A 24,188-nucleotide genomic window follows, 5' to 3' on the forward strand; every position below is an offset into this window, starting at 1 on the left:
CCGCTGGCGGACCAATAGCGAGTGCGAGGAAGCAGAGAGAACTGACCAATCGCAAGGAGCGACGTTGAACGGCGGTTTGAAATCACCCGTTCAGAAAGCGCAGCCATGATTGGGCGGTGAGCTGCCGGCGGGGGCGGAGCCGGCAGCGGGCTGTGGGGGCGACAAGATGGCGGCGGAGACCGTGGAGCTCCACAAGTTGAAGGTAGCGGCGGCCGCTCCGCTCCTAACGGCAGCCCTGCGGCTCGGGCATCGCTTCCCACACGCGGAGGGCTTTGCTGTATCTGGGCCTTGGCTCCCAACGCGCTCAGGTCCCGGGGCTGCCGCCGGAAACGGGGTTGTGGGGGAGGTCGGGCCTTGGAGGCGCTCCGGTTCCGCCCTGTGGCCACCGGGCCGCGCTCTGCTCGGCCTCGGTTCTGCCCGGTGCCCTTCGCGAGGCTTCGGTCCCCGTCTGTGGGCGCCGAGGGGTGACCCTGAGCCTGGCCTCGTGAGTGGGGAAGGAGGAGGAAGGAGCCAGAAGAGCTCCTTACAAAGGAGATTAAAAAGCGGTGGCTTTGCGGTGTGTTGTCGCGTCTCGTGTTCCTCGGGGTGTTTGTGCCTGTGAGCGGATCACGCGTCCTCACGGGCTGCTCTCCTTCCCCGCAGTTGGCCGAGCTGAAGCAGGAGTGCCTCGCCCGCGGGCTGGAGGCGAAGGGCAACAAGCAGGATCTGATCAACAGGCTGCAGGCCTACCTGGAGGAGCACGGTGGGTACCCAGAGTGCTGGGATTTCCAATCCCCCTCTCCCCCTCCCCCCCGCCGTGGGCAGTTTCTGTGCTGAGAGCCCTCAGGCTTCAGCTTTTGTGTGGGAGTGCTGGTTGGAGTGCTTTGCTGCGGCGTGGCTTCTCAGCTCCCCGCTTTATCAGCAAGGCTTTGTCTGAGAGGCCGAAGGTATCGCTGAGTGATTTGTGTCAGCGATTGATGCATTATTTTCTTTTTTAGCTGAAGAAGAAGCAAACGAAGAGGATGTTCTGGGAGAAGAAATAGAGGTAAGGCTGCGGGACGGGCTGTTGTGTTGGCGGCGTTTGGCCTCTGGGTGGCTGTGTTGGGCATTGCTGGAGAGAGCAGTGCAACGAGCAGCAGCAGTGCAGGAGCTCTGCTGTGTTTGAAGCACTGCTGAGCTTCGCTCTTGGATCTGAACCGGCCGGTTTTGGTGCTGGAGGATCAGCGCTGCTGTGTTTGCATGGAGTATGTGGTGGTGTGGGGGTTTCATAGAATCATCATAGAATGGCCTGGGTTGAAAAGGACCACAATGATCACCTGCTTTCAACCCCCCTGCTGTGTGCAGGTCGCCAACCAGCAGACCAGGCTGCCCATGGCCACATCCAGCCTGGTCTTGAATGCCTCCAAGGATCCACAGCCTCCTTAGGCAACCTGTTCCAGTGCCTCACCACCCTCTGAGTGAAAAACTTCCTTCTCATATCCAACCTAAACTCTCCCTGTCTCAGTTTAAAACCGTTCCCCCTTGTCCTATCACTCCCCACCCTCACAAACAGCCGCTCCCCCTCCTGTTTATGAGGTCCCTTCAAGTACTGGAAGGCCACAATGAGGTCTCCCCAGAGCCTTCTTTTCTCCAAGCTAAACAAGCTCAGTTCCCTGTTTCTTCATATGAGAGGTGCTCCAAAGTTATTGGAAGAGTTTGTGGTCGTGGTATGTGGCTGCTGTTTCAGAAGGGGGAATTCTGCCTCTTTTCAGGAGTTGTGCTGTTCTTTGTTTGTTGTTAACAGCAGATGACTGTTGGGGTGTGTTGTGTTCTTAGCATGGAGGCCCGACACCAAACTGGTGCCCTGAAAGTTGGCAAAGCTGGGCTGCAGGAGGGAGTGAGCCTCAAAATGAAGCTTTATGTTCTGGAAGGTGCAGAGATCCTGGCTGGAAGAGTTCTGTGTTCAAAACACCAACAGAAAGCTGCTCTGCTGCTCAGCACACAGCTCTGCAGGGCTGTGTTCAGTGTATGGGAGCTTTTTCCTGTTGTCTGTAAAGTTCTTGGTGGGAGAAGTGAAATGGGCCTCACCAGATGAGCATCAGACACCGAGTGTGAGCACTGTCTGGATCTGATGCTCTTTGCTGGTTCCGCTTGCAGGCTTGAGAATGTCTCAGTTGGAGTAGTTTCCTAAGGCTGTCACGCCAAGCTTTTTAGTGAGTCTTTGGGAGTTAAAAAGAAAGGAAAAAAAAAAGAGAACAAACAATTAATGCCCATAAGATTGCTCATATACTGGTAGATGAAGGCTGTGAGCACCTAATGCTGATTCTCACTGCACACTCTGCCTTACTGGGCAGAGTCAGACCCCACTGGGGGGAGGAGAGGAGATTTCAAGCACACAAGCCCTTCAAGTGGGACGCAGCAGCATGGGGAGACACAGCTGCTTGTGTTCCTTGGTGATGTGTGGTCTTCCCAGCTGCTCTAGCATGAAATTCAGAAACCTACGGATACGTTCAGGCTGAACTGCAGGCGTTTGCCTCTGAGAACCCAGAAGACCTGGTGCTGCCCTTGCTGTGATGTTTTGCTCTTGCTCACCAGGCTGGGATGCTCTCTGACCTCCTCCCAACTCGTTGCTTTGCAGGAAGAAGAGCAGAAACCAGCAGAGCCACCCACCAAAGTAGAAGAGCCTCCTGTAAAATCGCCTGATGTGTAACTATCCTTTCTGCTTAATCCAAAGCAAAACCTGTGGGGAGTGCTGTAACACGAGAGGTGCATGGCAGGGGAGAGCTCTGCCTGCCCCAGATGCTTGCAGGCTCTTTTCAAGGCTCGGTGAGACCATCCTGTGGCTGGAGGGGCTGCAGCAAGGGGAGCTGGAGTTCTGTGGCCTGATGGCTTTGCTGGGGGAGCTGTGTGAGAGCCCTGAGTGCGGGGAGCGTGCCTGGCCCCAGCCAAATTGCTTCCTGTGAAAGTGTCATTAAACCATTACTACCTTTCAGGGCATAAAATGAGAAACCTGTCCAGGAATCTGGAACAAAAGCAGCGCGTTTTTCTAAATGGGAGACCTTAATGAGGCTGGCTGTGACCTACTGTTTTATGGGAGTTTTTTAGAGGAGGATGATGCTATTTCGTTTAGCCTGGGAACTTCCGAACTTTGTCTCTTCCTCCTTTGTTTTCCCCCCCTCGAGCCTGAGCTCTGTTTTCTGAGCATAAACTTTAGAGCACGCCCACTCCATTATATTTTTGTTCAGTCTTTTTACTGGTCCTGCTGTTGTCAGCTGCACATTGTTCAGGAAGTGTGTGTTTGAAATGGAGCCTGAGCCCGGGACGCTGGTGCTGACCTGGGGAGAGCTGCCTGGGGCTGTCCCATGAACTAGAACAGAATGATCCTTTGTATTTCAGGGCCATAAAGGAATAAAGCTTCTCAGGGCATGCAGTTGAGACTTTGGGCTTCTAACAGGAGCTGAATGTTGCCCTTAAGAGCTTTAAGATGTGCAAGAGATTGTTCCTGGGTATGCAGATCTACAGCCTCTTGCTGTAACACCCACCCCATATGCTCCTGCAGCACCCCACTGAAATTGCAGGGTGTTTCTCGTGCCTTAAATAGAGTTCATTTCTCTCTTCAAGCCTATGTGGAGGACAGATGTGTGCTGAGGGTGGTTCTTGTGGTATGTGATCTTCTGGGGCTTCCAGCTTGTCTCCCATCATTACTAAAGGAACTCAGGGGTGCTGAAGGCAGTCACTGAGCTAGGAGGAGCACTGGTGGCTGCGTCTTCACCAGCTCCTTTGTTTCCCTGCACACCTCAGACTTGCAGGCTTCACAGACTTCAGACTCCAGCATCGGGGCTCTCAGCCTGCTCCTTTAACAGGGATGCTGGCTTGGGGCTGCTGCCCTCTTGAGAACAGAGCCTCACTTGAGGCTGGGGTTCCCCAGAGGTGGGGGTTTAGGAGGAGAACCCTGACCTGCCTCCCACTGAGGTGTGCGTGTGAAGCTGTTGGGAATTCTGACTGATGTTTCTCTTTCCCAACACCTTTAGGAGCACGGAAAAGAAAGTAGTGAAAATAACATCAGAAATCTCACAGATGGAGGTAAGGTTCCTTCTGCTACTTCACCCTCATCCCCGAGGTATCATTAGGCTTGTTGCTTCATTCAGAATCTCTTTTGTACGTTGCTGAGGCTGCGTTTCCATTGCAAACCATTATTTTGGCTTGGTTAATTAATTGGTTATTAATGATCGGTGGCTGCAGACTGACCTAGCAGCATGCTGACCCCACAGCACGTCCCATTTTGCTGTGATCTTATGGAGTGCTTCTCTCAGCTGTCTGGAGGTGCATCCTTCCTTGCTGCCATTTCTGTCTGCCCCCAGCCAACTGACCCTACGTCAATATTTCCAACTTAAGAGTCGAGCTGAGCTGCTCCTGGTGCATCCTCCCATTGCAAACACGACTTTGATAGATCTGCACTGTCCCATTATGACTTCTCTGTCTAAATTGTGCTTCCCTTCCTGCTGCTGGAGCATGCAGCGTTCCCTGCACAGATCCCCATCTCTGTCCCTTGGGGTTTGCTGCCAGCCTGCTTGCTTCAAACGCAAAACTACAAAGCTTTGCTGAGGATATCCTTCAGGGAGTAATTGGTTTGGGAGACACCAACAGAATCATCTCATCTTTATCTTCTGTAGCTTTGCCACTTGTATTTGCTGGGCTTACTTAAAACAAACACTCTTAGAAGCCACTGATTCCTCTGGGAAAGCTTTGTGAAACTTGGAGTTTCAGGAATCTCACTCTGGTTCTCTAATCACACCCCCCCCATTTTAGTTTTCCACTCGTGCTCCGTAAGAAAGCAGTCAGTATGAAAACATGATTCTTGTCTTCCTGCTGTTCACTGCTGCTTTAGAGCTCTAATCTCCTGTTTGGGACAGGATCATTTCCACAGCAACCAGGGGGATGTCGCAAGCAGAGGATTATGACCTCAGCTGAAGGAGTAATGAAGAGAAATGTGGTACCTGGTGCAGGATCGATGTTCCCCTGTGATTTGGGGCTGCCCTTGGCCATAGCTGCTTAAAGAGCTCATTAACAGATCTGCTGTTACACTCTTGTCCTTTGGGGCTTTTTTTCCCTTAAATTCCATAGAGCCAATTCACAGGAAAACCACTTTTTTTTTATTTTTATTTTTTTGTGAGGCTGTGTATGAATTGGATGGCTGTCAGCATCTTTTAGAAGAGGGCATAGAGTTGTTTTTCCATACGGTGCAGCGTTGATGGTCAGAGGTAGGCTGCTCCAGTTGTAGGAAATATTGAGCGTTTCACAAAGCAGGGAGGCACATCACCGGCAGGGAAGCCCAACCAATCTTTGCCATTGGCCAAGCCTTCTCTTGTTGAGACTATTACTATACCATACACATTTAATTCTTCTAAAGATCAGAACCCATAGGACTGAGAGGAGAAGGTCTGCATTTAGACATTGCACCCTGTTGTACCATTAAATCGATGTTAACTGGGTTCGGTTTACCTGTTTTCAGCCACAGCTGAGTATTGAAAGACTTCATTCATTGATGGAAGGCCGGAGGGGTTCTTTCTTCGTGGGATGACCTGAGCTGCATTGCCACTGCCTTCTTTTGGGCTGTTGATCCAACGTGGCTTTTGTGTGGCCGCCCACTCTCTTGCATATTTCTTTTGGATATCCATCAAAGAGCGTGGATAAGGAAGTGTGCTTTGACCTGTCTTTCAAGTGACTTCTCAGCCTCGGTGCTGACACCATTAGGAGTGGCATTCCTAATCCATCTTTTCCAAACATTTATGTTTTGATGCAGATGTTTATTGCGCTCCTCGCTGAGCTTTTGGCCAAATAAATGTTTCCCTGAAAATCAAATCTGTTTCTCTAACCTCTAAAACACCAAACGCATTTCTGGGCCCTTGTGTAATAATAAAATGTGAGATATTTCCTTTCAGCTTTTAAGGGGATTTGAATGTTTTTTTGGTGCGCTTCTGACGTTCCCAAGCCGCTCTGTGTCTCGGCCACGTGCACATGGAAGCGTTCACCCATCCTGTATTAAGTCTGTGTGCCTCTTTCCGTTTCCTTTCTGTAGACTTCGAGCCCTCACTCTCCTTCTCTGGATTCTTTTTCTCCCACCTCCAGAGAATGCAGAAGAGGGCTGAGCGCTTCAACGTGCCCGTGAGCCTGGAGAGCAAGAAGGCAGCGCGTGCGGCTCGGTGAGTCCCCCGTTCTCACCTGGCACAGACAGCGGTTGTGTTGTTGTGATGTGGCTCTTCTTCCTTTGGAATAAGTGAGGAATTGCTGTTGGCACACCTGGCAGTTTCTGTGGTAGTTCCATTAGCCACTAATTCCCGGATCCCAGCTCCTCTCAACCGGTTTGACTGAGGTACACTTAAGAAAAGCGTTTGGAGGAAGAATTCATCTTGTGCTTACTGAAGACTTGATGTGTGAGATACCCACCTCGTGTTTGCTTGGGTCTCTCACTGAGCTCTGTTTACTTTCTGCAGGTTTGGTTTGGCCACAGTTTCGACAAAAGGTGAGAAGGTGAAGCAGAACCAATTCATGGAGTGACCTTACTGCAAATATTTATTTATTCCTGGGAAAGAAAAAGTTGCTGGTGAGGCTGTCTTTGTTTTACCATCTGTCCACGCCCAGGGTTTCTGAGCAGGAATTGTAGAGCTGGGATGAAAAGCATGTGTAAAGTCTTACGGGTGGGGAAAGCTGAACTTGGGGATCATCCTTGAGTGAATGATACAGAAACTGGGAGAAATGGGACAGCAGTTCTTCACCGGTTGGTGGTCAGACTGGTGTGTGCTTCCAGCGCTGCTGTGACTTTACTGCTCCTCTTTTCAGATAAATTACTGCTCCAGATGTTTGTTCTCTAACTGAGTTTTCTGTTTTCTTTTCATCTCAGGCCTCTCTGCAGACAGCAAACCTACGGTAAGAGATGCTTCTTGTTCCTAAATTTCCTCTGCTCAGGCTCGTAATACAGCTTGTCATTTGTGCAAAAAAGTTCCTGCCTGCGGGAGTGAACTGAACCATCAAAATGGTCCAAGAACAACATCTGTAGAGTGGGAGCTGATGAAGTTGCCTACCTGGATGTTGTGCTTTATAGGTTCCCATCCCTCTACAGTGTTTGGCAGGAAAATCCCAGGCAGGCTGGGAGCTCAGCTTGGTCATGGCAGCCGATGTGATGTGTTTTGGAAGGGAGAGGGTGCGGCAACAGCTTCTTAAAGTACAGCAGCCAGAGAGCAGCGACAGGTCTGGGAGCACTGGCAAGATTGCCTGAGGAGCTTTGTTTGCTGTTTGTTTGCTGCAGTGCTGCTGTCGGGTCCAGCAGGGCAGCTGTCAGGTCCAGCAGGCTCACAGGAGCAGTCTGAATCTGCTGTCCCTTCAGGAGAGGACCACCAGCCCGATGTTTTGTCCTTTGGTTGTTCTGAGCAGTCTGGGGCTGCTCCATCTGGGTTCTGCCTTCAGGCCCAGCTTCCCAACAGCACCTGCTGAGTTTTGGGGCAGCACAGCACTGGGGTTTTATTCTGGGGGCTGCAGCACGCAGTTTCTTCTGGCAGAGCCTTCTCCCTGCGACGTGAGTGACGGTGATTTAAAAACCAGTTTCCTGTGTCTTTGTAGGTAAACATGGATAAATTAAAGGAAAGGGCTCAGAGGTTTGGTTTGAATGTCTCTTCGCTCTCCAAGAAGGTAAGGTGCATTGGCCTCCAGGACACACTTTGCACCTCCAGAGGAGCCCAGGGCTCATAGCACACAGTTCAAAGCCTCCTCGCTGCTGGAGCTTTTACGTCGTGTTATTAATGCAGCAGTGTGGGCTCCGGGCCCCGGGAGACTCATGTCAACATCATTTCCTTCATCTTTCCCTCTGTTTGTTTTGTGTGAGGCTTAATAGGGTTTGGAGAAAGTTGTGACGGGTGAATAGAGGTGTTGAATTTTAAGGTTATCAGTCTGGTTTGGACATGGGAAGGGAGGCTGCGTGGCAGGCTGTGTAATTTGGTTTGTTTTCGGGTATTTCTGTGTAAGTGCACATTTGTGACTGGTCTGTAAAGAGCCGAGGTAATGAGCTCTCTGAAGAGCTCCCTGGTAACTCTTTGAAGTACAAATGAAGTGAATTTTGGAGCGGGATAAATTCGGTCTCCAAGCTTTGGAGAAATACCCCCAAGCTTCTGAGCGTGGTCTCCCTCCAGTCCTGGTGTGTAGCAGCTGATTTCATTGATACCTTTGTGTGCTGGGCAGGGAATGGGACGGGGGGCTGTGGGGCAGGCAGCAGGGCACGCTGGGGACACACGTGGCTGTGATCATTCCCTGACGAGCCAGGAAAAGGTGAATGCAGCACGTTTGGGTAAAACAGGAGGAAGGATAAATATGTGCAGTGAGATGAGAATGGCATCCTGTGTGCTTCCTGAATGCAAACGGCCCCGTTCCTCTTCTGGCTGTTAACAGCCCTCGTGCTGCAGCGCTGCTCAGAAATAGTGGGGAATGAAAACGAATTGTCCAGTGATAACAGCTGGGTGATGTTGGCATGGAGACTTCTCCTCTCAATCTGGAAAGGGTAAGAGCTCGGGGAGGTTGATCTTCCTTCATCCCTGCGAAATGAGCCCCTCTCCTCCTCGGGGGGATGGATTTGACCTTTTTTGCTGCCTGTTTCTCTATGTATGAGCGTTCCGCTTTATTCCACCGGCCCTGGGAATTCACTGATGTAGAAAATATCTGGCATTGGAGGTCGCTGTTTCCCAGCACCCCCCCACCCACCCCCCTCCCTCCTTCCCTCCCCTGTCCCTTTGGGGGTGGGGGAAGGAGGGCAGTGCATTAAAGCCGGGATACATGGAGCTCAGGGTGAGAGGCTGCTCAAACATCATTAACCCTGTCACCAGGAGCTCCCATTTTTCAGGAGGAATATATGCCTTGTCAGTGTTTTACGGCCGTGGCCTTCTCTGGGCAGGACTGCGTGTCCACAACTCAGCAGCGGGGAGCAAAACCCCAAACCCCGGGGCACGAAGTGGGGGCTCCCTGCGCTTTCTGCAAGCTGCTGAGCTTCTCCTGCATAGATGGAGCCTCAGCAGCAAGGCAGTGCCATGCCCAGGGCCGCGAGCCTGCTCACCAGCTCTCCCTGCAGCTTCCCCACTCGGCCTTTGTGCCCACCACTCGGCCTTTGTGCCCACCTCGCTGCCCTGGGTCCTTTTATCCCTATGTATTATTTTTTTGGGGGGGTTTGCTCCACCAGGAAGTCGAGTTCACGGGCTTAGAAGTGGCTTCTCCCACTGAGCGGAACACACTCGCATTCCTGGGAGGAAGATTATTGGTTACTTTAATTAGCTGGTAGCATTGTGCTTCCCACCTGGGTGTTCTTTATAGCTTTTCATTACGGGGGAGCCTGGTGGTTGCGAATGTTTACATGTGTCTTGGCAGGTTTTTATGCCGTGCGTTGCAGCAAAAAAAACAACAACAACAACAACAAAAAAAAAACCCCCAACTTTACAATAAACCATTGTCTCTGCAGAGCCACACTTCATTTCCCATTCAAATTGGTTTGGGGAGGGGTAGGGATGTGAGGGGGAGAATCGTAACTAAGGGGGGATTTCAGCCCCGCTGTGAGCAGGGAGCAAATGCAGAGCTGCGTTAGTGGCTGTGAACTCATCTGTAGCTTTGAACCCCCCCCTCTTCCCCCTCTGTCAGCCCTCTGGGGTAGAAATCTTTCAAGTTGAAAATCCTCTTCCTCTCTGCCCAAAGGGGGAAGCGAGAGCGCAGCGCTGGAGCAGGGCAGGGAGCTGGGCTGCATGGGAGCAGGAGAGGCAGGTGCTCATTTGTCTCAAGGCAGCACAGGGCCATCAAATTAATTTCTAAAATAAATCAAGCAGGCGTTTATCTCCCCGTAGCACTGACTCTCCCCTTCGAGGCCTCCTGTTAAAGCGCACGCTCTTCTGACCCACAGCTCCCATCCCTTGACTCCTGTTAGCTGTACTTAACCCCCCACACTTGTAAATGCTCCCTCTCTGCGGCAGCTGCTCCCTGTGCCGCTCCGGCTCCGCTCCCCAGGGGAGGATGTGGAGCTTCGTGTTTTATATGCAGGGTTGGATGCTGCAGAGGGGGTTGCCCACGCTGTGGCCGTGGTTCAGAAGCGTCTCTCTGAGGGGATGCTTTGCTCTTTATGTATAAAATAGTCTCATAAGTCTCCCGCTGAGAAAGCGCTGGCACCAAATGGATAGCGAGAGCCCCTGGGAGAGCATAAAAGCTCTGTTTGCCACCTTTGTGTGACATTATCAAATACCTTCCTGGATCCGAACAGATGACCAAAATAATTGGCTTTTCTATCTCCTCCTTGACGCGGAGGTCTCAAACTGCCTCGCAAAGCAATTAGCTGATTAACCCTCCTCTGTTCGAGGCCGGGCACGGGGAGGTGAAGCTGGGGGGGTCACTGGGGGTCCGGAGTGCATCCCTGGGCTGCAGGGAACAAAGGATCCCGGGGGGGACGCGCGCTCCCAGCCCCGTTCTCACCATCCCTGGGTGACTTTCTGGGTAGGACAGGGGGTTCTGTGCCGAGGGGTGGCCTCAGCAACGCCTTTATTGGCTGCAGATCCCCTTGGGGAACTTCGCTGTGTTCGCAGAGCTCTTAGCCTTCCATTTTGCTGCTGGAGCGCAGCAACGCCGGGCTGTGAACAGCAGCAACGGCGCCGGGCCGATGTGGCTGGGAAGAGTTAACGTTTTAATGCGTCCATCAGTCACGGCTGTAGGTTAACACTGCTTTAATTCTCGTTAATGAGAGCTTATTTCTCATGCGGCAGCTGAGAACCGCTGCGCGCACTGCCTGCTATTAGCCAAGGAGAGCTGGCCTGCTGCTGCCTGACGTCGGCGTGGGGATGGGGGAGAGCAGGGGGCAGGAGAGCGGGGAAAGTTGTGTGTATACAAAATACTGAAATGAGAGAGGGAGAGAAAACAGTTGGCTTAATTGTTTGGCTTCCAGCGAGCTTTGCAGTAACGTGCTGAGGAGAGGAATCCTTTTCCTGGAGAGTTTTTTCTGCCTGCCATCTTTGCAAACAACCCCTGCCAACCTCTGGAGGAGAAACGGCCACCAGGGAAGCAGGGAGGAGGTGGTGGGGAGAAGTGCTGATGTTGGCAAAGGGGAAAGGGATTGGTGGGAGAGGAGGATTGCTTCTGGTTGACACCGGGGACGGTGCAGTACGTGGTGAGGTGTGCGGCAGCTCTGAGCAGCGACTGATTGCTGTGGTCGGTTTGTCCTCAAGAAATGAGTCCTGCTGTCTCTCTGCTCGGCACATCCACCCCTCTGTAATTTCCCCTCCCCAAATTTCTCTGTTTCTGGCCGTTGTGGGCTTTGTGTTGCTCTGCTCTGCGTCTTCTGTGCTGGGACGCAGAGCAGAGCTGAGCCTGCTTCTCTGGGTTGGAACCCAGGCACTTCTCTTCCACTTCTGAATGCATTTGGGGCATCTTAAGAGCTACTTTAGGTAATTTCCAGAGGGTTTTCTCTCTCCCTCTGAGCTGGACCAGTAGTAACTAAGGCAGCTGCATTAATAGAGGGGGGAGGGAGGGTTGAAAATTGCCTTCGTTTTACTTTTCAAAGAAGAACTAAAACACGTTGCATTTATTTGCACGTTAGAAAAACTTTTCAGCAGGAAGCAGAAACTAGGTCAGAATAAAAGAATGCAGCCAGAACGTGTGCAAGCAAAGTCAGAACTGTCCCAGTGCAAAGCAATGGCCCTTGCAAGGAGCGTGCTGCAGGCTGACAGCAGCCCCTGCACACTGCAGGAATGCTGCTGGAGGAAAGAGCAGATGGCTGAGAGGTGTTCAGTGCCTTTTGGCATCGGTTGTGCTGAACAAGTGGCTGGGAAGGGTGTCTGTAGGAAGGGAAGCTTCGGTCTTAGAGGGATGGAGCAGCGAGGGGTCATCTCAGCTGCAGTGCTTCTGCAGGTAAACGCTGGCAACTTCCATGTAAGGATTTATGGGAACCCTTGGTGGGCTCCCAGGTGCTGGGGGGCTTTGGCTGCGTGCAGCACCGCGTGCCCTCGCCGTGCTGATCTCACTGCCTCTCCTTCCCCCCCAGCCCTGCACGGCGATGTCACCCCGAGCAGAGCAGCTGAATGCGGCCTGCTGGGCTAAGATAATGGGAAGTGACAAGGTGAAGAATAGTGCTGGCAGCCGTGGGCGTTGTGGTGTGAGGGTGCTGCACGGCCCCTGCCCCCTCCTGGGTTGCCCTGAAGGGAGGTTCTGCATCGTGGCGTGGGCTGTGTGCGCTCCTGGTGCCGTGGGTGGGTGTGCAGCCCCGTTCTTGCGTTGAAGTCCTGCAGCTGAGCCGCGGTGAAGATGTGGCTGTGGGACAGAGGGCTCAGCAGAGCCTGAAATGGACCCAAAGGACGCTCCCCTAGGCTGCAATCCGGTGGGAAGCAAGGTCTGAGATCAAGAGGCGAATGCAAAGATGGAGCAGACTTTATTTTTGGCCCTTTTGTGGGTTTTTATTTTAAAGACAAAGCAACAGTTTCCCCAGGAGAGGCTGTGACACTCTCTGCTGGCACAGTGACCTCTGGCCAAGGCAGTGCAATAACCCCCCCGGGAGCAGGGATGCATTGTGGCTTCCAGCCCCTGGGCCCTGTGGTCCAGCCTGTGGCATTGTGCAAGGAAAGGAAGCTGTCTTCTTTCCTAGAAGGCAGATTCCCCTGTGGATTTCCAATAACACCAAGCTGGGGAGAAGATAACGCAGTGGGTTTGTTGCTAGAAGGAAGAAGCACGCTGCAGTCCTATTGAGCTAGAGGTCACAGAACCGTAGGATGGTTTGGGAGGAACCTCACACATCATCTCATCACGCATTGCTGCTGTTTTGGTGAATGAGTCGGGCTGATAGGAAGTAGTGAGATGAAGGTGTGACACTCAGGTGTGTTGTGGGAAGCTACCAGCAATGCTTTCCAGGTGGGAGAAGTAATGGGGCGGTTCCAGGTTGGCTGTGCCCGTGGGGCTGTGCTGAGCTGCCCTCCCCAGAGCTCCCGGTGTTCTGCTGCCTCCATGCACTGCTCTGCTGCACTCTGTGTCCTGTTCTGCTCTTGGTTTTGTTCCTTATCTGCCAGACATCTGAATCCTGGAGCTCCTGGCTCTGCAGAGCAGCGTTGTGCAGTGTGCTTGCTGGCTTCCCTGTGCATCAGACGGAGGTGATGCTGCCCTTGTGTTGGGCAGTGCTCAATTCCTGGTGCTATAGGAGCATGCATGGCCAAGTCATAGAATCATAGAATGGCCTGGGTTGAAAAGGACCTCAAAGATGATTGAGTTCCAACAACCCCCTGCTATGTGCAGGTCAGCAACCAGCTGCCCAGGCTGCCCAGAGCCACATCCAGCCTGGCCTCGGATGCCTCCAGGGATGGAGCATCCACAGCCTCCTTGTACAACCCGTTCCAGTGCCTCACCACCTCTGAGCGAAGTCCTGAAGGCGCAGTGCTGTGGGCAGGGGCAGAGCTGGGTGCTGTGTGGTTCCTCGGAGCCTTTGCACGCCCAGCATTTCCCCAGCCTGTTGCAGGGCCTGTGCTCTCCTGTTGCCTTGTAGTGGGAATTTGGGTTGCTTGCGCCCAGAAGAACGTCTCATGCCCTTACACAGCTGATAGCTCTGTGGGTTTTGTTATCTCCTCAGTGCTCACGCAGGACCACGTGCTGTTTTCTCTGCCCTTTCCCCAAGCAGGATGAAAACTCAGCCCTCAAAGGCGCCCTTTACTTGACTCCCCATAGGAGCGTGGGTTTGGCACCCAGTGCCCTCCCAGCTCCCCGTGGCACTGCAGGACCGTTCCCCAACCCCTGCTCCGAGGGAAGAGCTGTTGTGAAAGCCCAAACCCACCAAGCGCAGCTCCCAGCTGCCCTCACCTCCGTCTTCTGCCGACTCTGCAGTAATTTGGTGTTTACAATTACCCCTTTCTCAGCTCCCCCCCATCCCAGCCCTTTGCTCACACTGACACACACCCACGATGTCATTTTTAAAAATAAATGACGAGAGAGCTGCGAGGGGTCAGCGGGACTCCTGATCCTGTATTTATCCCTGGTGCTGTCTGAAAAGGATTTGCGTCCCTAACAAACCTTTAGGGAGTGGCGAAGGGCTCGCTCCAAGGGAAGACAATGCTGGGGGGGACTCTCTGACCTCACTCTGTCCAGTCATCTGGTTCTTCATTGGTCCCTGCTGTGAAACAGAACTTAGCTTTTGTCTGTAACACAAATACATCTTTTCCCCACCCCCCCTTTCCCCTTCTATTATGGTTCAATCAATGATGTCATTATGTGTGCCATTCAGTGGCTCTTGAACCATTTGGCTGCAGGAATTTGGAGGAGCAGCCCAGGAAGAATGGCAGCACCGCTCTGCTCTCGGCCCTCCAAATCTGCTGGGACCTCAGCAAGAGGAGCAAAGTCGCATTCCCCTTAACCCCTGTGGGCTGCAGGGGACAAAAGTAAAAGCAGTCCCAACGCCCCGTGCTGTGCACAGAGAGCGTGTGTGCAGAGGGGGAGAAAAAGGGCCCTGAGGAATGTTTGTGCTGAATTCAACTTGGGGAGGTTTTGCTGAGGATCCCCTGCTTAACATTTAATCCATTTAATTAGGATCACTGGGGCAGCTCCTTCTGCTGTTGGGCGGTTAATGGAGCTGCAGCACTGAGCCTCGGTGGCTTTTGGTGGGGATGTGATGCTGACACTTGTAGGAGCAGCAGAGAAATGTGGGTGTATGCAAGTCGGTGCACTAAAAAGCATCCCTGGTCTTATTAATTGAGCTGACTTGTTTGCAGACCCTCTTTGGTCACAGCAGAGCTGATGGTTCCCTGCTTTGCAGCATGGAAATGCAGGCACTGAGCAGGCTGGGTGCGCTCAGAGCTTCTGAGCAATGCTTGGAGCTGAGCTGCAGGTTGCTTAGGGGCTGGTGCACCTTGTCCTGTGCTCTGGCTGCTGTTGTTTCAGGGCATAAAGGTGTTGGGGTGTTTCTATGGAGTTGTGCTGGAGGTGTGAGTAGAGTCTCTGGGCTGCTGCTGTGTTTTGGGGCTCAGATGGAGCAGATTTTGGGGATCTGCTGGAGCCAAATCTTTGCAGAGCAAAGAGCTTTGCTCTTCCTCCGGATTCCCCCTGGAGCTCTCTGAGCACCTCCAGCTTTTAGCAGCAATGGAGAAACCAAATTAAGTGACCATAAAAGATCAAACATAAGGTACTTCTGGAGGGCCTTCAGCCTCTGCCTTTTATCTCTTCTGCTTGAAAGAGGTCCGAAGACTTTGTGGCGTGTGGAGGTGCTGAACATCCCCGCAGGTTCCTCTGGGTGAAGGCTGTGTGTTCCCATTGCTCAGCTGTGCTCAAACCTCTGCAGTTTGTTTGCCTGGCACTTTGCCGTGGGAGATGACCCTGCTGTAGGCTTGGGGTGCTCTGGGTGCTTCCATTTGTGCAGTGCCATTCCTGTAGGGTGGGTGAGCGCCCCAGATCCAACCCTGGGACACCGAACGTCTCCGCAGTGCTCCATCCTCACCTCTCCGTGCAGCACAGCTTCAGCTGTGTGCTCTGCTCCTGGAGCCAGCAGTGGGGCTCAGGGGAAAGAGGGGCTCAGGGCAAAGTGGGGCTTAAGGGAAAGTGGGGCTCAGGGGAAAGTGGGGCTGCTCTGCATCCCCGCCACGATGCCCTTGGTCTCTCTCCAAGCCCATATTTCATTTATTCCTATAGAACCTTTTCCCCTGGGGTTAGTGAGCATGCACCTGGCTGCTCAGGCCCTGCAGTGTGCGTGCAAAGCCTGCAAACTGACCCAGAATCAGCTCCCTAAGGGCCAGAAGTGCCACTCCCTGGTTACCATCCCTCTGCCCACCCTTGGGCACACGTGTACCCGACTGCATACCCTTTCAATGGGAGCATTCCTGTCCTTTTGGAGAGGCTCCCTGCAGCTGTAGGGCACTGACATGGATCCAGGAGCATCCCCTGGTCTGGGGATGTGGCTGTCAGCATCCTGCTGCCCCGTGGTGTGCAGGGAAGGGTTAACACAGCAGCGGTGCGTTGCCGTTTTTGTGCTTGTTGCCTTTGAATAGAAGAGATTTTCTTTTTCTTCTTCTTCTTCTTCTTTTTTTTTTTTTTTTAATCTGGGGCTAATGTGCAATTCAAATGGTGCTCAGGCATCGCCCGATTGCTCCTTTTTAATAACAGCTGGACTCTTTAGGGGGGGGGGAACCTGCACGGTGCCAGGCGGTGTCAGTGCTGCCTCTGCTCCCACTGTCAGCCCTGCACGTCCCAGTGTAAAAGCCTTCCTGCCCCCAGCAAGCCAGCTTCATAACGAGAGAGCATCTGCAAGCACCTGGAGATGCCACTGAGTGAGAGCCAAGAGATGAAACTCCCCTTCCAGGGCCTTTTGCCTCGTGCTGCACCAGCACCGCTCCGCCGTGTGGCATTCCTGCCATCTCAGTCCCACCTCTGACGTCCAGGTGGAAGAATGCTTTTCAGCTCCAGCTGCAGGTGCTCTCTTAGCACTTGCCTGCGACTTTTCGACCTTCCTCCCCCGCTGCTGCCGTTTGGGGCTGAGCATAAAGCCGTGGCTGTGAAACCGCGGCGTTCTGACGTGGGAGAATCTCTGTTCTGCCCTCCCCAGCCGTGCTGGGGTCAGAGCACGGCCCTGCAGTTGCATCTTTCCCTGTGCAAAGCTGGAAGAGACGAAGGCACCGAGCGTTGGTCCATCAGAACAGCAGCGTTGATCCGTGCCGCTCTCTTTCATTGATACATTGTGCGCTTCTCTGGTGGGGAACCACTTTGGGCACAACGTCTTCAACAACTGAAGCTCTTTAATTCTTCCACCTCCTATTAACAGAGCTCTTTCAGCCCTAAATGTGTCCCGGGAAGCTACAGAAAGCTGTTTGCAGGTGGAGTAAGGCGGCAGGCAAAGCTTTCCCTCAACCTCAAGTGGATCAGTTCCTTCCAGGGAAGGCAGCAGAGGGTGTGCAGAGCATCCCTGTGATCGGCCACGTGTGTCTGTGGGATGCATGGAGGTGAGATGTAGAGGGGGGGGGACGCTTTGGAGCTGTGCTGGATCTGTTTTTTCCATGGGGCAAAGCTGTGTTCAACGCTGCTGATGTGCACTGAGGTGCTTCAGTCCGTGTAATTGGAGTGGCTGTGTCCGAGCTGTGCTTTTTAGGAGCCATCCCTGTGTACCAATGACATCAGGGCTCCTCTTGTTTGGGTGTAAGGAGACTGATAAGGGCTTTTGCTGTGTGTTCCTGATCCAAGTGGAGCTCTTTGGAGACGAGAAGGCTCTGCCCAGCGAACTGAGCTGCACTGTGTGGAGCTGGAGGTGGATGCTGCACTCAGCCCGGATGGTGCTTAGGACCCCAGGTTGTCCTGTGGGCTGCAGTGGGGATCCCACACCTTCCTGCCCCGCGTGGCTCCTGCAGGATGGAGCCTGCAGAGAGAAACAAGCAGGAGAAATACGTACATAGAAACAAATCTCAAAAAGGTGCCAGGCGACAGCTGCACATCCCAGGATTGGAGTGTGCCTGAGAATAAAACCATCGGTTGCTGTCATTCACCCTCTGGGTATGAAATTGGAAGCCCAGTTACCCTTGAGTGTTTCATAACCTTTACCTTTTGGAGGTCAAGGCCGTGTCATCATTAATCTACCGTCGCCTGAATGCCCCGGGGCTCTGCTTTTCATCCCCCCCATCCGTCATGCTGCTGTGGGATGCAGGAGGGTGAGCAGAAGGGCCCACGCTGTCCTCTCTGCAAGGATGGGAGCGCCGAGGACGTCCTCGTGGAGCCTCGTGGCTCTCCGTCCCCATTTGTGATGAGGATTCTCTGGGCTTCACCTGAAGATTCAGAACCGTTTCCTCCCCGGGATGCTTTAATCTGTTGAGGAAGAGGTGCTGTGGCCTCGAGGAGTGGAAGTTGGACACGTGGAGCACCTCGTGCGTGTTGTTCCCCTCCCCAGAGCCAGGCTTCGTTGCTCCTCACACCTCCAATGAGCCTCATCTCGAAGCACACATGTGGAGCTGCTGCTGCTCATCCACGTGCCTGCAGCCTGGATGCTGAGCTGTGGCTGTGGGCAGTGGGGACCCAGTGAGAGGGTTTCCCCTCTGCTGAAATTTGGGTGTTGGAGAAGATTGGAGCTGAGCATCTCCACGAATCCCACTCCACCTCTGCTGGGACGCTGCTGGCAGCTCCAGCTCCCGTTGCAGGTATCCAGCTGTGCTCCCTGCCCGACGATCTGCTCCATCCACAGGGCAGCAGCGAGTGCCAGAGCTGCTCCCTGTGCCATGGTAACCATTAATTAATGCCTTTTGGCTTTAAGTCTTCCAGCAGCAGGGGCTGTGATTCTCCCAGGAGAGAAGCGAGCCCATTTTCAAGCATTTCTTTCCAGCTTTTTGGGAACAAGGAGTGTAAGGACGAGCACTGACCCTGGGTTTAGCAGTGCTAAGGTCCATCCTGGAGCTCTGCAGCCCCCACTGCCCCATCTCTGCGCTCACCGGTTCCAGCTTGGGGGTCTGCAATGAGACCCGGGGCTCAGGATGGACACAGCCCTGAGCACAGCACAAATATTTGGGTTCTCCCTTCCTTCCTCTTCACCAGGGCTCAGCAGAGCCGTTCGCTTTGTCCTTGGCTCAAGCTCTCCTCCTCTTCCTCCCCCCCCCGCCCTCTTTTTTTAGACAAACTACAAAATAACTGAGTGCAGAGGGACCGAGCCGAGGAATAGAGAGGTTAGAAAATAAATCTGACACCCTGCCAGAAAGGTCAGCTTTCCCCACAGATGCTGGTGCACGCATTTGCACGCCGGAGCACGGCCTGGGGGCACTGCCAGGGGTTGATAGATACGGAGATAGCAGCGTTTTGATAGAGGTAATTTTCCTCGGCTGGGTTTCAGCACCCCATGAATCAAAACCTGTCAGCGAGAAGCCAGAGATGGAGTGAAGTTTATTGTACGTGTGTTTGCATCTGACACTGTTGTGCTATGGGGTCAAGTGAGCCGGATCATTAGGGCCGTGTTGATTTAGGACGATGGTTGCACACTGCTTTCCCTGCGGGGCAGTGCTGGAAGCAGGGGGGGATGTGGTGGGCTTCCCAAAAAGAAAAAAAAAAGAAAGAAACCCCACACTGTCCAGCAGCCCCGTTAAAGCTGCAGCCCTTGGGTTGCCCTCCGTCTGTGGTGGGAATGGCTTTTGGGAGCTGATTTTGGTCCCGTGTGGCTGTGGATGAGTGGGGAGGGTGCTGGGATTGGGAGCAGGCTCTTCTTTGTAAAGATTCTATTTAGAAATGGTGCCCTTGTGGGTTTCGTTCTGCCACGGCATCACCTGCAGCAGTGGGATGCGGCCGGGGGGGGGCTGAGAGCTGCGAAGTGCCCTTAATGATAGGGGAAATTGTAGCAGTGCTGCAAAGCAATTAGGCAGCCTGGAGAAATGGGCTGAAAGAGGCACGAAAACAGCCGGAGCCAGGAATAAATCCACAGAAAATGGATGCTCTGAGGCTTTTACAGGCGATGATGGCTTTGGCTATTAGCTGTGATCAGGACATCAGCGTGGATGATGGCAGCAGAGGTAAAAAAAGCCTCCGGTTTTTGCTGGAGAATGCTGAGAAACGGAGAGCTGAGGGCTCTGGGAAATGTCTGCAGGGGTTTGCTGGAAATTCAGTGTGTCTTAGGGGGTGGCCTTTCCTGCTCCAGCTCCTGGTGATGGGTGAGGGGAGGGGGGAAGTGGTTTGCCACCAAACGAACCCCCAGGGCTTTGTCCCCGGGATTAAATCTACTCCATTCTCCGTGCCAGAGTGAAGAAGATGAAAAACTGAAGAAGAGGAAGGAGCGGTTTGGCATCGTGACGAGTTCAGCCGGGGCTGGAGCCACAGAGGACACAGAGGTAAAGGCCCACGAGGTGGACAGGAGCCGTGGGGACCCCTCTGCTGCCATTGGGCTCCCGCTGAACTGCTGCCCTTTCAGCCCCACGGCCGTCAGCACCGGAGCCTCTCATTCTGTGCCTGCGTGGACCCAGTCTGTGCACTCCCCTTCCTCATGCTCTGCAGTTCCTTGTCCTGGCTGCCCCTGAAAACCTTCTGCTTCCCTTTGGGTGCTGCGTTCCAGGTCTGGAGGCGCAAATCCCTGCAGACCCCATAACGTAATGAAGGTTGCAATGCTGACCCTGTTTCCAGCTTTCCTCCCTCTCCACCCCTCGATACTTTGGTCCTCTGTGTATCCGACCCATCTTTTAAATCCGTCACCTCCTCGGGGCACTCCTGTCCTTTTTCCTCTATTTTTGCGCTGTGGATTTGTCCCACTCTTCGTGCACATTATGCAGCTCCTGTGCTCGATATGGGGTCGGTGCAGCTGTGGGGCCCCAAACTGCATCCACAGCACCCACCTCCCACGGACAAAGGGACCCCTTGGGCTGGGGAGGGCCGCTCGTTAGCTAACGAGCAAAGCAACACAGGGTGAGCTGCTGCAACCAGATGCTCCTGGGTCCCCACACGGGGACTGGAGCTCCCCAGAAGGGGACTGCAGCGTTCAGGTGGAGCGCAGGGCGGGGGGGGGGGATTTATTTGCAACCCCAAGCATGGGAGAGCGAGCCCCACACCGAGGGGCGAGGGAGTCCCTGCTTTTCCGTTAGGTCACTCTGAGATTGTGCCTGGAACAAAAAGGGCTTTTGAGAGGTATTGTGTGCACTCAAATGCACCTTTCCCCTGGAGATTCTTGATTAGGGCTTCTGTTGCCCCGGGGCTATTTATCCTGCTAAAAATTAAGATTTATACGCCTCTCGTGGAGCAGCTTAAAGGCATATCCGAGAGACGCAATAGTATATTTAATGCATTTTAGTGTGTCCCTCTCACCTTTTCCATGAATAGGAGAGTGTTAACCCTTTGCCCTTTTACATTTCCCACCTCCCCACTGCCTGGAAGGGTTTCGAGGCCTCTGAAGTACTCATTGTTCCCAGCTCAGCTCTTTTGTAGCGCGTTGCCAGCACAATGCAGTGACTCCAGCAGCACTGTATCTCAGGCACTGTATATTTCTGCTCCTGGATTTGGGGCTCTCTTTGTGCCAAGGGGGGGCAGAAGAAAACCTTCAGACCCTTTTCCTTCACCCTGGCTCTGCGTTGGTGTACTCTGGAAGGAGCTGGAGCTGCCGTGCTTGAGGACTGATGGCAAACCCTCAGCAAATTCTCCATCAGATTGCATGAGGTTTGCTCCTCTCCACCTTGAATTCTCTCACGTTTGCTTCATTTCTTGCAGGCAAAGAAGAGGAAAAGAGCAGAGCGCTTCGGGATCGTCTGATGCTGGCCCCTTCCAGCTGCACCCTTTGCAGGGTGCATCCTGAGAGCCTGAATCCTTCCCTCCTCCCCACTTCCTCTCACCTCTGTTCCTCGGGTTTTAGCGTTGAGTAGGTAGGGAACCCCCCATAGTTGTATGATTGTGTTACTTAACTCTTTCAACTTACTAAGTTTAAAAAACAAAACAAAACAAAAAAAAAAAACCAAGTAGGGCAAGAAGAAGGAACTGTTCTCACTGTATTTTGTCAGCCCGGAGCCCTGAGGTGGGAGCTGCTGCCCTCCCTGTGCACTGCAGGGCTCGTGGAGCCCTCACTGGTTGCTTTTCTGGAGTGGAAGTTCACATTTGCTGCTCAGCAAGGAGCTGCTGCGGCCGTTGGTGCTGTCCCATCCGTGGGTCCTCTCTCCTTGTTTTTAAGGATGGGAGAATGCAGCAGGCAGAGCAGCTCTCACTGACTGCCTCAGCGGGGTGAAGCTAATGGGAACTGTCACAGCCAGAATTGCCAATTAACCTTAAATCAAGATCGGTGTCCTAAAACGAGGAGCAAAAAGTAGCCGTGTGTTTGCAAACGGAGCCCACTCCCATGGCTCCCTTCAGGTCCTCCACACACCTTCCTTCAGGTCAGCAGTGCATTTCTCTCCTAAAACACAGCTGCTCCTCCCAGCCGTGTGCTCTGGGCTTCACGTTGCCCTCTCTGTGCTTCAGAACCGGCTGCTGCCCAGCTTAGCATTGCAGAGAGGCACCTCTGCTCCAAAGGGAGCCATGAGCTCTGCCTGCCGCCCTCCTTCCCGCAGGAGGATCCGCTCCTATTGCACTCAGTGCAGCTCCGTCCCTTGCCTGAAGTCCTTCTGCTGTCTGAAGACCCACCGAAGTTGCAGGATTTGTATTTCTTTCATCACAAAGCTGTTGACATCACCCTCGCTCGGTTCCTTCGGGTCCCGCGGATGCGCACACGTGGAGCTTTCCAGAGGCCGTGCTCGGTTCTCAATAAGCAATACGTGTCTTTTTTAATATCAGACTCCTCAAACTGCTCCCATTCCACAACGTGTGCCTTCCGCAGCTCTGAGCAATACCTGTGACGTCCATCCCCACCCCACAGGGCGGCTGTGACCCACAGCTCCGGGCTCTGTAGGGCGAGTGATGTCCAAATGAACCGAAGCTCTCCCCCACGCTTTCCTGGTTTAATGTAATAACCGTACTCAGATTGTTATTATTATTAATTGTTGGTTTTTTTTGTATGTCGGATTTTGTAAGACGTATTTTCTATTCGCCTCGTGCTCCTTTTTGCTGGTTCTTCGCTTGGAACGTTTTGTAGTGCGCCAGGGCGAACGCTGCATTTCATTCTCGGTTTCATAATAAAAAGTGCTCCTCCAAGGCAAAAACCCAGGCTCTGTCACTTTGATGTATGGAACAGCTCAGGGCCGGAGCCGCAGCAGATGGAGCCCTGGCACAGTGCAGGGCCGACGGCCTCAGGGACAAAACTGCACACAACTGCAGCTTCTGCCCGTCCCTTCTTGGCTCCGTGGCTCCCAGGCTGGGCGCTGGGTGAATGCGGTGGGATGGGTGGTGGTTGGTTCCCTCACGCTGCTGCCTGTGCTCCCCGTTGGCCCAAGGGGAGCTGATGGGGAAGGACAGATCCTTTCGGTACCTGAAGCTTTGTAGCTGTTTTTGCTGCCTCTCAGCTGCTGGTGGGATGGGTTGGACGTCACAGCGCTGCTGCTGCTCCGGGAGCCGCAGGCTGGAGGTGGTCGGATCCTGAGCCCTCGGGATGCGGAGGAAGGTTGGGCTGCCCCGTGCTGCACATCTCCAGTAGCACTCGGGGAAAGCTGAGCCTCAGCACCTGCAGTCTCATCTTCCATCCCTTCTCCAGCTGAGGACCGAGCCCAGGGCTCCTGGTGCCATCTCCTTCCAGAGGCAGGGTGGACGTGGGGCAGCTCCCAGCCCTGCGCCCTGCTCCTTCCCACACCCTGGGGCTGCTTCCCCCTCCTCCCATCACCTCCTCCCTATTGCCTTCTCCCCATCACTACCCCCTCCCCATCACCCCCTCCCCTTGGGGGCTGTGCTCCCCTCGTGGCCCCAGCCCACGTACCCACCCGCAGAGCGGCTCCTCATCCTCCACCCTGCGGCCTTCCTTCCCCTCCTGGGCGCAGGGGAGAACCGTTCCGATGGCTCTGCGTTTCAAACACCACCTAATTTATTTTTCCTCTCCGAGCCGGGGGCTGCTCGTGACTAATTTGGGTTGAATAGGAGAAGAAAAAAAGCAGCGGGAGCACAATGAGCGGGGGAAAGTGTGGGAAAGAGAGCGAAAGAAAAGGAGGGCCGGGGAGCGCGGCGTGAGAGCTGCTAACGCTGCGCAGCGCCCAAATTCAGCATGAAGGCACCTTTCACAGCCAACGCTTGGGCTGTAAATGTGAGCAGGATGAGGTCAAGATGAGGGGGTGGGGAGGAGATGGGGGGTAGAGGGGGTGATGGGGGGCACAGCGGGTTTGGGGTGAGCGGTGCCGGCCCCCCACGGTCTGCCCTGGGTGGGATGGGAAGGACATCGGGTTGAAGCGGTGGAAAGGAGACAGAAGAGCAGAGCTTGGGTGTGCGTGAGGCCGAGCATTGGGACCATCCCCACCCACGGGCGGTGTTGGATGTGGCGCCAGATGAAGGGAGATCCCGATCCCATCCCATGCAAAGCCCTCTCCAAACTCACCGCTTGACGTTTCTCACCCCAAGGAACCCCAGCGCTGCCCTTCCCCGATGGTTCCTCCATCCTGCGGCCAGAAGTGGGCTGGCCGATGCCCTGGGGGTCCTTCCTCCAGAGGTGCATCAGCTCCCTGCACAACGCCGGCACATGGAGATGCTGCAGCCCCATCCCCAGACTCCATAGGACCGATGACTCCGTGGCACCCAGGCAGCGACGGGACGCAGTGAGGCTGTGGATCCCAGCCAAGCTCCCGTTGGTGCTTTAATTACCACTCGGGCACTCGTTAGGCAGCAGAGGGGAAGGATGGAGCCATATTATG

At 53.9% G+C, this 24,188-nt stretch overlaps 1 protein-coding gene across 2 annotated transcripts; it reads left to right on the forward strand.

The window, feature by feature from the left end:
- Positions 1-70: 70 nt before the first annotated feature.
- SARNP (SAP domain containing ribonucleoprotein) lies at positions 71-22,559 on the forward strand. 2 transcript variants are annotated; one of them, XM_010715553.4, is made up of 11 exons: positions 71-202; positions 643-742; positions 978-1,024; positions 2,597-2,664; positions 3,990-4,041; positions 6,088-6,161; positions 6,453-6,481; positions 6,860-6,885; positions 7,576-7,644; positions 19,689-19,778; positions 21,142-22,559. In XM_010715553.4, the coding sequence occupies exons 1-11, from the start codon at positions 167-169 to the stop codon at positions 21,181-21,183; spliced, it is 633 nt and encodes a 210-aa protein (XP_010713855.2). In that variant the 5' UTR covers positions 71-166; the 3' UTR covers positions 21,184-22,559. The 2 variants fall into 2 exon arrangements, with proteins under 2 accessions (XP_010713855.2, XP_085068348.1); XM_085212222.1 differs by lacking the exon at positions 7,576-7,644.
- Positions 22,560-24,188: the final 1,629 nt, after the last annotated feature.

This window comes from Meleagris gallopavo, chromosome 31, assembly GCF_905368555.1.
Source record: "Meleagris gallopavo chromosome 31, MGAL_WU_HG_1.1, whole genome shotgun sequence".
NCBI classification, from domain to species: Eukaryota; Metazoa; Chordata; class Aves; order Galliformes; family Phasianidae; genus Meleagris; species Meleagris gallopavo.

Coding starts and splice junctions, on each gene's coding strand:
- SARNP (XM_010715553.4), top strand. CDS start 167: ATGGCGGCGGAGACCGTGGAGCTCCACAAGTTGAAG. Junction 743..977: donor GGCCTACCTGGAGGAGCACG/GTGGGTACCCAG, acceptor TTTCTTTTTTAG/CTGAAGAAGAAGCAAACGAA. Junction 6,482..6,859: donor GGCCACAGTTTCGACAAAAG/GTGAGAAGGTGA, acceptor TTTTCATCTCAG/GCCTCTCTGCAGACAGCAAA.